This window comes from Hemiscyllium ocellatum, chromosome 4 (assembly GCF_020745735.1).
Source record: "Hemiscyllium ocellatum isolate sHemOce1 chromosome 4, sHemOce1.pat.X.cur, whole genome shotgun sequence".
NCBI lineage: Eukaryota > Metazoa > Chordata > Chondrichthyes > Orectolobiformes > Hemiscylliidae > Hemiscyllium > Hemiscyllium ocellatum.
In genome coordinates, this window is record NC_083404.1 from 6,512,976 (window position 1) to 6,528,022 (window position 15,047).

Genomic DNA, 15,047 nt, shown 5'->3' on the forward strand with positions numbered 1-15,047 from the left:
CCTACATCAGCTGAGGTTACTATGAAGAACTCCTTCTCAATCTCTCCTCTCACCTGAGGTGTGGTGTCCTTCAGATTAAATTGCCACCAGCCCTCTCTCTCTCTCTCTCTCTCTAATGAGAGAGCAGCCCTATGGTAAGACTATGGCAACTTTACCTTTAGTTCCTTTTGTTCTTCTCTTCTCACCTTGTGCTGTGATGGTTTCCTGGAATTAGATTTACATTAGAAAGATACACTGCAGCAAATCATCAAAGCTCCTCTGACATAACTTTCCAGAACCACATCTCTCATCTAAAGGAACAAGGTCAGCAGGTACGTGGAAGCAGCAACACCTCTAAGTCATACAACACACTGATTTGGAATTAGATCACTGTTCCTTCAGTGTTAAACATGTTTCCTAACAAAGTTAAAAATTACACATCACCAATTTATAGTCCAACAGGTTTATTTTCAGGTAGATTAGCTGATAAAGGAGCAGCACTCCGAAAGCTAGAGTTTCCAAATACACCTGTTGGACTATAACTTGGAGTTGTGTGATTTTTAACTTTGTTCACCCAGTCCAAAACTGGCTCCTCCATATCATCCTTCCTGACAGCACTGAGGCAGTACATATAATTCAAGACATTTGCTCATCACCAGCTTTTCAGGGACAATTAGACAACAAAACCACACTCTCATCTCTTAATAATACAAAAAAATCTTCCTTATCAAAATAAAATAAATAGAAAATAGAAAAACAAAACATTTAAGTGTAAGTGTGTGTGTGAATCCTGCACTTGGGAACGAGCTGAACAGACACAACGTATAGAAGCCTCCCATTACATGCCTACTATTACTGTTCGTACACGTGGTCAGTTTCAATTTAAAACGATAAAGTATTTATCACTCACAGCTCATTAATTTCTATGCCAATAAAATTAAGTCTTTTGGATATTGTCTGTAAATTTTAAAGGACTAGGTTCAAAACAGTGGAGGATTCCTTTTCCATAATATCAACAGGAGAAAGTGAGGTCTGCAGATGCTGGAGATCAGAGCTGAAAATGTGTTGCTGGAAAAGCGCAGCAGGTCAAGCAGTATCCAAGGAACAGGAGAATCAACATTTCGGGCATGAGCCCTTCTTCAGGAATGAGGAAAGTGTGTCCAGCAGGCTAAGATAAAAGGTAGGGAGGAGGGACTTGGGGGAGGGGCGTTGGGAATGCGATAGGTGGAAGGAGGTCAAGGTGAGGGTGATAGGCCGGAGTGGGGTGTGCGCGGAGAGATCGGGAAGAAGATTACAGGTTAGGAAGGCGGTGCTGAGTTCGAGGGATTTGACTGAGACAAAGTGTGGGGAGGAGAAATGAGGAAACTGGAGAAATCTGAATTCATCCCTTGTGGTTGGAGGGTTCCTAGGTGGAAGATGAGGCACTCTTCCTCCAGCCATCGTGTTGCTATGGTCTGGCAATGGAGGAGTCCAAGGACCTGCATGTCCTTGTGGGGTGGGAGGGGGAGTTGAAGTGTTGAGCCACGGGATGGTTGGGTTGGTTGGTCCGGGTGTCCGAGAGGTGTTCCCTGAAACGTTCCGCAAGTAGGCGGCCTGTCTCCCCAATATAGAGGAGGCCACATCAGGTGCAGCAGATGCAGTAAATGATGTGTGTGGAGGTACAGGTGAATTCACCTGAGGGAGAGTGTGTGTGTGTGTGTGTGTGGGGGGGGGGAGAGTGTGTGTGTGGGGGGGGGGAGAGTGTGTGGGGGGGGAAAGTGGGGGAGTGTGTGGGGGGGATGGGGGAGGGGGTGTTGGGGGAGGGGGTGTGGAGGTGGGAGTGGGGAGGAGTGGGGTGTGGGGGAGGGTTGGGGTGGGGTGTGGGGGGAGGGAGTGTGGGGGAGGAGGGAGGGGGTGTGGGGAGTGTTGGGGGAGGGGTGTGTGGGTGGGGGTGTGTTGGAGGGTGTGGGGAGTGGGGGAGGGGGCGTGGGTGAGGAGGGAGGGGGGTGTGGGGGAGGGGGGAGCGGTGTGGGGGGAGGGGGTGTGGGGGATGGGTGTTGGGGTGAGGGGAGGAGGGGGTGTGGCAGAGGGCGAGGGGTGTGGGGGGGAGCGGCAAGGGGTGGGGGGGAGGGCAGGAGGGGTGTGGGGAAGGAGTGTGTTGGGGGAGGGGTGTGTGGGGAGGAGGGGGTGTGGCAGAGGGCGAGGGGTGTGGGGGGGAGCGGCAAGGGGTGGGGGGGAGGGCAGGAGGGGTGTGGGGAAGGAGTGTGTTGGGGGAGGGGTGTGTGGGGAGGAGGGGGTGTGGGGGGAGGGGAGGAGGGGGTGTGGCAGAGGGCGAGGGGTGTGAGGGGGAGGGGAGTGGAGGAGCGGTATGTGGGGGTTGGGGTGTCGGGGGGTGAGGGAGGGGGGTGTGGCGATGGGGGAGGGGTGTGTTCGGGGTGGGGGTGGGGGCGGGGGCGGGGATAAATCCCCTGACCCGCTGCACCTCCTGCTCCGGCCGTTGGGAGATCACGTGGCGCGCGCGCTCTCTCTCGCGGCGGAAGTGACGACACCGGCGGAAGTGAGGTCGGGCGAAGATGGCGGCGCTGGCGGCGGAGCAGCTGGTGGCCGAGGCCGAGCGCTCGGTGCGGGTGGAGCGCCCGCTGGAGCTGCAGCTGGACCTGGGCAACCTGACGGCGCTGGACGCGAGCCCGCTGCAGGCGGGGGGCCGGCGGGAGGCCGAGGCGGAGGCCTGGCTGCGCCGCCTGGCCCGGGACAACACGCAGCTGCTGGTGAACGCCGTGTGGCAGCTGCCGAGCGAGAGGCTCCAGGAGGGGGTGGTGGCCTCGCTGCCCCCGCCCTCCACCCGCATCCCCCGGGAGAAGCCGGTGCCCAGACCCCGGCCGCCCACCCGCTGGGAGCAGTTCGCCAAGCTCAAGGGCATCCGGAGGAAGAAGAAGGGCGGCCTGGTGTGGGACGAGGGCCGGAAGGAGTGGCGCCGCCGCTGGGGCTACCGGAGAGCCAACGATGGGCCCCGGGAGTGGGTCCTGGAGGTGCCCGACTCCGCCGACCCCCATGAGGACCAGTTCACCAAACGCGCGGCCGCCAAGAGGGAGCGAGTGGCCAAGAACGAGCTGAACCGGCTGCGGAACATCGCCAGGGCCCAGAAGCACAAGGTGCCCGGCGTGGGGCTCGCCCCCACCCCGCAGCCCAGCAAAGCCGAGCTCGGCCAAGCCATTCGCGTGGCCAGGACCTCCACCGCCTCGGCCGGCAGGTTTCAGCAGAAGCTGCCCCGGGAGCAGCCGGCGGCGGCCAGGAGCGCCGGCCAGAGGAGGCAGTTCCAGCCGCTGATCGGAGACTTCTCGGCGGAGGCGCGGCGGCAGCTGGAACTCCTCGACGTTATCTCCAGCAAGAAGCCCAGGCTGGACACCACCAAGGCCGCCAACAGGCAACTGCGGGAGGACGACCAGGAGCAGGCGGCGAAACGGAAGAAAATGCGGCCAAAAGGCAGGAAAGGAGGAAAAAGTCAGAACCGCAATAGTAAGGGGAAAGGTCAACATCGGAAATCAGGCATGAAACAGCCTGGGAAGAGAAAATGAGCCTGACTGAACTGTTAAATACTGTACTCTAAAACAAGAGTACGTTATAATTTTGCGAAGACATACCTTATTTCTTTTTTAAGAATTTATGTTCCTACAGTTGTTTTTCATGAACTTAAAATAAAGTATTTTGTATTTCTTATGCATCTGACTAACTATATATAAAAGTAGATGATTTGTACATGAGATAGCTTGAATTGTACCCATAGCCATTTGTTTGGTTTAAAGATTGTCATTGAAATTGCCTGTTAGTGTAATCCTGCATGCAGTTGACTGCTTCAAAAGGGATTCATTGGAATTATTGTATCTTGTAAGACACTGCGTTACAGTAGTTAACCTGAAAGAACTGCAGGTGCTGTAATTTAGAAATAAAAACAAGTTACTGGAAAAGCTCAGCAGATCTGGCAGCATCCATGCAGAGAAATCAAAGTTACGTTTTGAGTCAGTTCTGAGGAAGGGTTACCAGACCAGAGACATTAACTTTGAATTCGTAGATGCTGCCAGACGTGCTGAGCTTTTCTGACAACCACCGTTTTTGTCTTTGACACTAAACTTGTTAACTGATATTGAATTTAACAAATTAATTTTGGTGACAGATATGTTTGACTTTACAAAAGTAAAGGCTCTGTATTTGAATGTACATACATTCCTAACAAAGTAAATACATTTATAGTGCATATTGAAATGAATTGATAGCTAAACATAACCAGGTTTGGGTTCTGAATATTAACATTCAATAAGGTTAGGTTATTATAGTAATTAGTTTGCAAATAAGTTCCATTCTTGAGTCTGTTTACACATTGATTTGTATGTGTGTATATATATAATGTATGTGTGTGTATATATATGTCAGAACACACTGCAGAACAATATAAGATAGCTGTTCACAAGTAGAAGGAAGTGTTCATATGTCAAATTTTAAGTAAACCCTATGTGGGATTGCATCTGTAAATCAGATGTTTATAGTTCGAGGATCTCTCGTATTAGGTAAAGGTGGAGGGGTAGCACTGTTAACCAAGGCTGAGATCTATGCAGGAAGAAGAGATTGCCTGATTTGGGAAATCAGGGCACAGAATTTCTGGATGGAGATATTGAACAGTGGAAGTAAGTGACTAGTGGGGTTGGTCTGCAACCCACCATCCTCTAACAGTAGCCACAGTGTCGGACAAAACATATGAGGAGAAATATTGCATGGAGGGGATGGCAATAACGTTAGGTATCTTTAGCTATACTAAGGAAAACATCAGATTGGCAAGAGTAGTTTTGATGAGGACTTCATAAAAACTATCTTGAAAACATTGTAAAGTAATGTTTCTGAACCAACAGGATGTGTCCCACCTGTAGTCTAGGAGGGACTCAGTTCCAAAAATAACTATTAAAAGTTCCAAAACTCAAAAAAAATTATTCAGATAAGAGTTAAGATACTAACTATTTATACATATACATGTGAACAACAGAATATGAACAATTTAACAACAAAGCTATTCAGAAACTACTACCGTTTTCTTCTGTATATTTTCATGAACAAGTCTCCTATACATTGACAACAATTAGAACAGTCTTCAAAGTGAAACAGTTCTTTGCTGTTTCAACATTAAATTGCTCGTGTGACACCCCTTTTCAAAAAGGAAGGGAGGCAAAAAGCCGATAACTATAGGCTGATTAGCTTAACAATTGTTGGAAATGTATTGGATTTGGTTATTGAGGTAATAGAATATTTGGGAAATTGTGATCCAAGCAAGCAAAGTCAGCATGACTTCAAGAAAGGGAAGTCGTGGCTGTCAAATATACTAGTGTTTTTTGAGGAAGTATTAACCAGAGTGGACTTCCAGAAGGCCTCCCACACCTCAAAAGGTTAAGTCACAAGAGCCCCTGGTGTTGGAGGTCATATATTAACATTGATAGAGAATTGGATCATGGACAGGAAACAGTGGGGTTAAGGGGCTCTGGTGACCTGTTAACAGTGGGGTTCAACAAGGATCAGTGCTGGGACCACATTAACATCTTGGAGGAAGGAAGTGAATGTACAGTAGCCAATTTTGCTAAAACAGGTGGAAAGGCAGACGATGAAAGGGATACAAAGTTTACAGAGAGATATTAATAGATTAGGTATGTATGCAAAAGGTTGGCAAATAGCGTGAAAAATGTGAAGTTCATTTTGGAAGGGAGAACAATATTATTTAAACAGAAAAACTGCAGAAAGCTAGACACAGATACTTGGGACTTGTGCATGAAACAGTAGGCTAGACACAGGCAGCAGGTAATCAGAAAGGCTAATAGAGTGTTGGCCCATATTTCAAGGGTTTAGAATATAAGAGCACTGCAACTGGACAAGATGCTGATGAGATCACATCTGGAGTACTTAGAGTAGTTTTGGTGCCTGATTTAAGAAAAGATATTTCACTGGAGGCAATTGAGAGAAGGTTTAGTAGGATAATCCCAGGTATGGAGGGATTGTCTTATGAGTGAAAGTTGAACAGGTTGAGACTACTCAGTAGTTTAGAAGATTGAGGTGATCTTACTGAAATATGTAGGATTTTTAAGGGGCTTGACAGGGTCAATGCTGAGAGGATGTTTTCCCCTCATAGCAGAGTCTAAGACTATAGGAAATAGTCTCAGAATAAGGCGACACCAATTTAAGTTGTGGTTCTGTTCGCCGAGCTGGAAGTTTTTGTTGCAAACGTTTCGTCCCCTGGCTAGGAGACATCATCAGTGCTCTGGAGCCTCCTGCGAAGCGCTTCTTTGATGTTTCTTCCGGTATTTATAGTGGTCTGTCCTCGCCGCTTCCGGGTGTCAGTTTCAGCTGTCCGCTGTAGTGGTTGGTATATTGGGTCCAGGTCGATGTGTTTGTTGATGGAGTTTGTGGATGAATGCCATGCCTCTAGGAATTCCCTGGCTGTTCTCTGTCTGGCTTGCCCTATGATAGTAGTGTTGTCCCAGAGTGAAATGGGGAAGAATTCCTTTTCTCAGAGGGTTGTGAGTCGTTCGAATTCCTTGCCACAGAAAGCTGTCAGGGTAGAGACATTTTGTATATTTAAGCCTGAGATAGATGCTTATCAAGGGTTATGGGGCAAATGCAGAAAAGTGGATTTGAGGGACATCAGGTCAGCCATGATCCTATTGAATGGCAGAGCAAGATTGAGGGGCTGAATGGCCGCCTCCTGTTCCTATTTCTTATGGTCTTCTTAGCCAAGAACTCAGGCGACTGACTGTGTGGAGTTTGCACGTTCTCCCCGTGTCTGCGTGGGTTTCCTCCGGGTGCTCCGGTTTCCTCCCAGTCACAAAGATGTGCGGGTCAGGTGAATTGGCCAGGCTAAATTGCCCGTAGTGTTAGGTAAGGGGTAAATGTAGGGGTATGGGTGGGTTGCGCTTCGGCGGGTCGGTGTGGACTTGTTGGGCCGAAGGGCCTGTTTCCACTGTAAGTAATCTAATCTAATTGATGTGGAGGAGCTGGGGTGTATAAAGTTAAAACAAAGGTCCCACATCACCAGGTTATAGTCCAACAGGTTTATTTGGATGCACAAGCTTTCGGAGCGGTACTCCATCAGGTGGATCCTACTCCACAACCCCCTGATGAAGGGGCAGCACTTCGAAAGCTTGTGCATCCAAATAAACCTGTTGGACTCTAACCTGCTGTTGTGGGATTTTTAACACTAGCCAAGAATTGACATGCTTGCCTATGAGATGCAACCAGAGGTGTTATCATCTCATTTTGTTTGGTTTTTTGCAATTTAGCAATAAAACATAGACAATTTTTAATAGCCCTCAAAGATCTGGCGCAGCCAAGTGGAGTGGCTGAAACAAACCAAAACAGAGATTGCTTGGGAAACTCAGCAGGTCTGGCAATATCTTTCGAGAGAGGCGCAGCTCTGAGGAAGCGTGAGTGGACTCGAAAGGTTAACTGCACAGAGGCTGCCATACCTGGTGAGTTTCTTGTTTGTTTCAGATGTCCACAGCTCCTTGTTTTATCTAAGTTGAGTGGGCTCCTGTTTTCAGATCCTGCTGCGCTTTTGTTGTATTCTGTGCTTTTCTGGAATATCAACAAACATTGCTGAATTTAAAAACAGCGCTGCAGCAGGACTGAGGAAATGTTTAATTTGTGAAAAACTGAGTGCCCCCATCCCAGAGTTCTCCACTGTCTGCAAGGACATGGCAGGTCGAGACAGAGTTACCCACTTGTTGAAGCAGCTGCAACTGGCGTCGTAAGTCGCTGAAGGCAAAGCAAATGACAGTTTCTCTTTCATGCAACGCATTCGATCTTTCCGCTGTTTAGACTGAATTTGCAAATAGCACTGAGCTGTTGGGGGGAGTGGGGGGAGAGTCACTGTCAGTCACTGGGGTCAGCAGTTTTTGCAGGAACTCGGCGCCACTCTATGAGCAATCAATCCGGAGCAGACCGAGCCCATAGCTGCTTCCAGCAGCAAGGGCAGCACATTGTGTCTGTCGGTCCCCAAGGACATGAGCGGCTGGTGAATGTTCTCCAGCAATGTTCCCAGTAACTGCGCTCGCTCAGCCTGAGCTGAGCTGCATTTGCAGGAATTGAGCTGCAGTAACGCTCTCACACTGGGCCTGATTTATTACGAGCACCCAGACAATGTGTTTTCTGGCAGTCACATTCAGCCATGGGTCATGGTACCCAATAAAATACTAAACAGCGATGTTAAACCAGAATGGAAGCTACCATTTAGTGATATGTCATGATCAGATTGGAGAAGGAGTTCTTTCTAGAGTGTTTGTGCCTGGGGTATGCTGGGTGCTAGCAGAGGTAATATTTGTTACCAATCTCTCATTGCCTTTGAGCATTTGGCAATGAACCCCCATTCCATAGATTGATAAATTCTTGATGTCACAAGGAATTAAGGGCTACGGGGAGAATGCTGGTAAGTGGAGTTAAAATGCCCATCAGCCATGATTGAATGGAGGAGTGGACTCGATGGGCCGAATGGCCTTACTTCCACTCCTATGTCTTATGGTCTTATTTCCCCTGCCCTCCTGAACCATGAGCAGTTCCACCTAGTGCAGGTACACCCACAGTGTTGTTAGGAAGAGTTACAGACTGTGACCTAACCAGAATGAAGGAACCTGGGTATTGTTCCAAGTGAGGATCGTATGTGACTTGAGAGGTTTGCAAATGATGGTTTCCCATGTGTCTTCTGCCCTGTCAATCTCAGTGGTTGCAGGTTCAGAGGGTGTCTCATTGCGGTGTTAACTTGTAGACAGTACGCACTGCTGCCATTTGTTCTGCAGATGGAGGGAGTGAATGTTGTGATGTCTGGGGTGCAGAGGGCTGCTTCCTCTTGAGTGTTATCAAACCTCTGGCCTGCTGTTGGAGCTGTACTCAACCAGGGAAGTCTTAACTTGTGCCTTGTAGATATGTAGACTTTGGGGAGTTGGGAAGTAAATTATTAGCCATTAAATCCTCTGGTCTGCCCCTATAGTCACAGTAATTATGTGGATGGACCAGTTCAGTTTCTATTTAGTGGTAATCCCCAGGATATTTAGCAACGGGAATGGCGTTGAACATCATGGGTAGGTAGCCTGGCACTTGTGCAGCATGAATATTTCTTGGTACACATCTGAATGTCTCCAGGTCTCTGTGTGTGGGTGTGTCAGTATCTGAGGAGTTACAGTGAACATTGCCATCACTGGTGAACATTGCTATTTCTAAATGGGGAGGTGGTGGCCTATTGATATTATCATTGGACTGCTAATTCAGGAACCCGTGTACAAATCCTGCTATGGTGGAATTTGAATTTTAAAAATCTGGAATTAAGAGTCTGACAATCACCATGTCCTCATTGTTGATTGTTGGAAAACCCATCTGGTTCACTAATGAAGGAAACCGCCATCCTTACCTGGTCTGGCCTACATGTGACTCCAATCTCACAGCAATGTGGTTGACTTTTAACTGCTCTTTAGGCAGTCAGGGATGGGCAATGAATGCTGGCCTAGCCAGTGACACCCTCATCCTCTGAATGAAATTGATGATATGCCCTAAAGATCAAAAATGAGGCCAGGTGGGTTGAATGTAAGACCAAAGACACCTCAGCTTAGAGTATGCTAAACATCCCCAAAGAGGCAGAAGGAGATAGGAAAGCAAATATGTTAGCAAATTGTTGTGGGTATAGATAGGGCTGTTCAACTACTTTCATATTACCTTGAATAAGACCAACATTAAAATAAAGTTTTGCGATTTACATATGAAAGAACTGAAACCAACATGGTCATTCTAAAAGATGAGAGATTTAACAAACAATTCAGGTCTTTTTCAAGATATAATTTCAGTTACATCACACTGTAAACTTTTGCCATAAATTCTGTGTCTTAGGATCTTATTCTCCACAACCACCTGGTGAAGGAGCAGCGCTCCAAAAGCTAGTGCTTCCAAATAAACCTGTTAGACTATAACCTGGTGTTGTGTGATTTTTAACTTTCTGGATTTAGTTTTAGTGAGGCATTGGAGCATCAGAATCATGTGGAAAGCTGTGCCCATGTTTCAGTCACTGAGGCCTACAGGTCTTATAACCAGCCTTGGCACCTACTCCCCAGTGCTGTCCTGGCACTCAGAAAACCCGAATCCTGCAAGTCCCTGTCTCCAGGAGATGAAAGCAAGATAGCTGTGGCGAGAGACTGATGGAACAGGGTTTCTGAAACCAGGAAAACAACATGGCTTGTTGTATTTCCTGGTCCATGTACAGTAAAGCAAATGTGAAACAATATTTGACACATATAACTGCCATATGATGATTTAATGCTGATTATTAACCACAGCCATCTTTGTAATTCTTTTATACTTAGAGAAGTAATACCATTTGAATACCTTTAATTCTTTATTGTTTGTCTAGATGTCGGTGCCCTGCTCACTCTCACGGTTACTCACAAGGTAATCCTCAATTATGAGAGCATTATTCAATGCTATAGAAGGTGAAAATAGCATACAAGTTAGATAAATAATTCTATTTAAAATATAATTTCAGCAGTTTGGTTAAAACATCAGTTAAAATACTGGCAGTTGCCTCGTGATCTGTCAATCAATTCAAGAATATAAACTTGTGTCAGTGGCCGTAATAAATGGCTGGATGCATTTTTACCAAGGTCAAAAATCACACATTTTTTTAGTGTGTGTTTCTGATTAACTCCAAGAGGAGTTTGATCTTTGATACCACGCTTTCTATGATAGAGGAACATAACCTGACCAGCCACCAGGATATAAACATCACAATCTCAGAACATAACATTGGATTTAGGCTTCAGATTTTACAATTTTCAGCATATTGTAGTACAAGTAACTTTTGGGCATTTGTGACTACTTTCTCCTGCTGTGATTGAGTAGCTTGATTATTTTTCAAATCACTGAATTATTACAATCCAGCCCATTTTGTCAATAGAAAAAACTCCATTAAGTGCTCTGTGAAATCAGGTTCAGTTGCTGACCCACATTGTAATGTGAAATTTCCCACTGTATTTAGGTGAAAGGTGGGATTTAAAAATTGTTAATCCCTCCACAGCAGTTGATAGTTGCTGAGCATAATCGGGAAACAGCAATTTTGGCGCAATTTTATCCGCACGTTCTAACTATCAGTTTGTGTTCAGAATTGTATTGTAGAGATAGATGTTCTTTATAGTCATTTCAAATTGTTTGAAATCTTGGGGTTCCCATTTTCTCTGCAGTGTGGTTTGAGGAAGCTGTGAATGCTTTTCAATATTGCTGTTTATGTTTCAGCTCCAGAACATGTTGCAACCAGGACAACAGATTACGCATTTGAGGTACAAATGTTTCATTTCAGGCATCGTGAATCTTTTAGATCTCAATCATTTCATCATTCAGTAATGTGGGAAAAGTTATAAAAAAAGGAATTGAGTTTTATTTGCAAGGCTGATGATCTGTGCGGATAATTATTCTGTTTTAGATGGCCTGTTCCAACATTCGATATGGAGAAGGGGTGACAAATGAAGTTGGGATGGTAAGAATATTCCCTCTCAGATTATACCGATTGTTTTACACGTGGTATGCAGCACAGAAACAAGACATTCAGTTCATTCACAGCAGCTCAATGGCTCAGTGGTTAGTGCTGCTGCCTCACAGCACCAAGGACCCAGGTTCAATCCCACCCTTGGGCGAATGTCTGTGTGGAGTTTGCACATTCTCCCCGTTTCTGTGTGGGTGTGCTCCGGTTTCCTCCCACAATCCAAAGATGTGCAGCTTATGTGGATTAGCCATGGGAAATGAAGGTTTGGGGGGATGGGTTTGGGTAAGATGCTGTTCGGAGGATCAGTGTGACTCAGATGGGCTGAATGGCCTGCTTCCACACTGTAGGGATTCTGTGAATTACTCCATACTGGTATTTATGCTCCATTCAGCCTCCTTTTATCTTACCTCATATAAATCACCCTCTCCCCTAAATAACTATTAGCTTCCCCTTAAAGGTTTGGATATTTCTCTGACTTTATTTTCATCTTTCTACAATAAATATGTTCAGTCGTGCTAGTGAGGATTAATCCGGCAAAGAATCACGAGGATATTACTTGCTTCGTAATTTTGACTGTTCAGTCTTTAATGCGCTTTAACCATTCAAACAGACCTCGGGATGTGCTTTTTTTATACAGAATTACAGAATGAATTGAAGTAAAATAGCAAAGTAAAATTCATATAGATGGACATAAATGACTAATAAAGGAGCACTCACGTTAATAGGAATAGTTTATAGACCACCTATTAGTATTTCCTGCCTCTCCCTACACCTTCACTAAGCTAAAAGCCCTCACATTTCTACTGCCCTACAGTTTTGTTGAAAGGTCGTTGACCTAAAAGATTAATTCTGTTCCTCTGCACAAATGCTGCCTGGGCTGCTGAGTTTTACCAGTCTTGTCTGAGATTTTCAGCATCTGCAGTATGTTGCCTTAGTGTTATGAATTGAGTTGGTTCCTTCAACTATCCGATATTGTGCAGAGAATGCATGGTGTACCTGGCTGAATTTGTGTAGCGCCTCCGACGGCAGCTCTGGTGTTCAGCGACTGTGTCCCACTGTGCAGAGCTCGGAGAGGACTGAGCCCAGTGCCACAGGCCGTTCTCAGTTCTCCCTGCCACCAGCGTCGGTCAGTGCTCGCATGTGAAGTGTAGACCCAGTGAACTCTCAACGAGAACCCATTGTGGTGTGCGTGTTTGCACAGGAGCAAGACCATACATTCTGTGGTGATTTGGTCATTGACAAGTTCATAATTTTGACAATTATCACTGTCCATGGTACAGTTATTGATTAATTACAGTCAGCATATGTATTTCCCAATCTATCACCAGTTGCATGTAAGATTCCTGTGTCTTTGTTGTTGGCTGAGAGGCATACAGAGATGACACGTACCTCCGAGGCGTTGCTTCTAGATCTTTATACAGTTTGAATTACTCACCATGACCAACCTCTCCCTTTCCTGTAATTTTTCTCATCTCAGACAAGGGCAAATCAAACAGATTTGTGAGTGAGACGATATCAACAAGTGGATACCCTGCAGCCTGTGAGGCTGTCAAAGAGACAGATGTATGGCATTGCAAAAGGATTGAGATGGGTGACCATGGTGGTTGGATGAAGGGAAGGTGATATAGTGATGGCAGTGGCTGGGGTGAAGAGTGAGCTGATGGAGATTTCTCATCAATACAGAGTGAAAGTGCGGAGGACCTGATGAAACAGCATTGCAGAATCAACAAAAGTACTCCCATTTCTTGGCCTGACTAAGTCATTAACTACAATCAAGATCTGGGGACAACACACCAGCTCATTTCCTCAGCAACTTCCAACCTGGCTTTTTCTTTGTGGAGAGACATGGGTTTCCTCTTCCCATAGATAGAGAAAGTATGTCCTTCCTGCTCCTTCCCGTACCCAGGAGTAATCACAGCAATGCATCATTCAGTCTGAGTGCTGACCTTGCTTGATGTGTGCATTCCCTCCTAAACTCCTCAAACTTCCATTCATCCTATGGTGTACATCACGACCACTGTGCTCTTTGGAGACACAGAAGTCAAAGATGGACCGAGTTGCCTTGTAACCCATAGTACTGCACAGCTTGCCTGCCTACAGAAACTGAAACTGTCTTCACAGGAATAACGAGCACGATGTGTCAAATGTAGCCAGAAACCCTTTCCTTTTCCGTGACATCGAACATTGATTTGCCAATCACCCTTTCATTTAGCAAACTGACGTGTCTGTCCTGAACAAGCAAACACAAAGTATAAAAACCGAAAGAACTGCGGATGCTCTAGATCAGAAACAAAAACAGAAATTGCTGGAAAAACTCAGCAGGTCTAGAAACATCTGTGTAGAGAAATCAGAGTTAACATTTCGGGTCCGGTGACCCTTCCTCAGAACAGTCATTTGGTCCCCTGAAATGTAAATGCTGATTTCTCTCCACAGGTGTTTCCAGACCTGCTGAGCTTTTCCAGCAATTTCTGTTTTCTAACACAAAGTGCAACTTGTTTTACAAAAGTCAACTCTGGCAAGTGTCAGGATGCAACTTGGAACCTTGGTCTTTTTTTCCTGTGTTTGAGATGTAGCAGAGGGTAAGAGCAGAACTCTGGCAAATGTATGAGCTGTTCACTAATTTGCTGTTCACATGTTTTTCATGTTAAAACATTCCAGCATTTGGTATTTCTGTAGGATCTACAGAACATGAAGGCCAGGAATGTTTGTATCATGACTGACAAGAATGTAGCCAAACTCCCTCCTGTTAAAGCAGTCCTGGATTCAGTGGTTAAGAATGGAATAAATTTTAAAGTATTTGACAAGGTGAGAGTGGAACCGACAGATGGAAGGTAAGCAGTAACTCATTGTGAGTTATGGAGTAATGTCATTGTGGTATTATTGTTGCTCATATCCCGAGTATTACTATTCCACTATTAGTAATCTCTCAATTTAAAAAGTCTGTACTTCAACTGGGTATATATTTTGAAAAAAATGCCTACCACACGACACATTTAGCACAGGTTGAAGAGACTGCCTCATGTGGACATTCCTCACCACAGTGACCCAACAGGTGGATAGGATTGTAAAGAAAGCATTTGCCTTTCTTGGTCAGTGCATTGAGGATATGAGTTGGGATGTCATGCTGTGGCTGTATAGGACATTGGTGAGACCACTTTTGGAATACTGTGTTCAATTCTGGCCTCCCTGGATAAGGTGCATAACAAAGGTCTTTTTCCCAGGGTAGGGGAGTCCAAACCTAGAGGGCAGAGGTTTAAGGTGAGAGGGGAAAGATCTAAGGGACAGCATTTTCATGCAGAGGGTGGTGCATGTATGGAATGAGCTGCCAGAGGAAGTGTTGGAAGCTGGTACAATTACAACATTTAGGAGGCATCGGAATGGGTATATGAATAGGAAGGGTTTAGAGGGATATGGGCTAAATGTTGGCAAATGAGACTAGATTAATTTAGAATATCTGATCGGCATGGACGATTTGGACCGAAGGGTCTGTTTCTGTGATGTACAAATGACTCTGGGATGGTTTGCATTCTCCTCCAGGCAATGG

The 15,047-nt window shown here is 45.8% G+C and overlaps 2 protein-coding genes across 2 annotated transcripts in view; both read left to right on the plus strand.

Annotated features, from left to right (window-relative positions):
- Positions 1 to 2,518: 2,518 nt before the first annotated feature.
- Positions 2,519 to 4,224, plus strand: rrs1 (ribosome biogenesis regulator 1 homolog). The gene has a single exon (XM_060822680.1). The coding sequence runs from the start codon at positions 2,532 to 2,534 to the stop codon at positions 3,531 to 3,533; it is 1,002 nt and encodes a 333-aa protein (XP_060678663.1). The 5' UTR covers positions 2,519 to 2,531; the 3' UTR covers positions 3,534 to 4,224.
- Positions 4,225 to 4,326: 102 nt separating this feature from the next.
- adhfe1 (alcohol dehydrogenase iron containing 1) overlaps positions 4,327 to 15,047 on the plus strand; it is a 41,077-nt gene continuing 30,356 nt past the window's right edge. Inside the window, exons 1-5 of the mRNA XM_060822679.1 lie at positions 4,327 to 7,735; positions 10,379 to 10,416; positions 11,257 to 11,300; positions 11,444 to 11,497; positions 14,180 to 14,334. Coding sequence (XP_060678662.1) covers positions 7,683 to 7,735; positions 10,379 to 10,416; positions 11,257 to 11,300; positions 11,444 to 11,497; positions 14,180 to 14,334 — 344 coding nt within the window. The 5' untranslated portion in view covers positions 4,327 to 7,682. The remainder of the gene's footprint in view (positions 7,736 to 10,378; positions 10,417 to 11,256; positions 11,301 to 11,443; positions 11,498 to 14,179; positions 14,335 to 15,047) is intronic.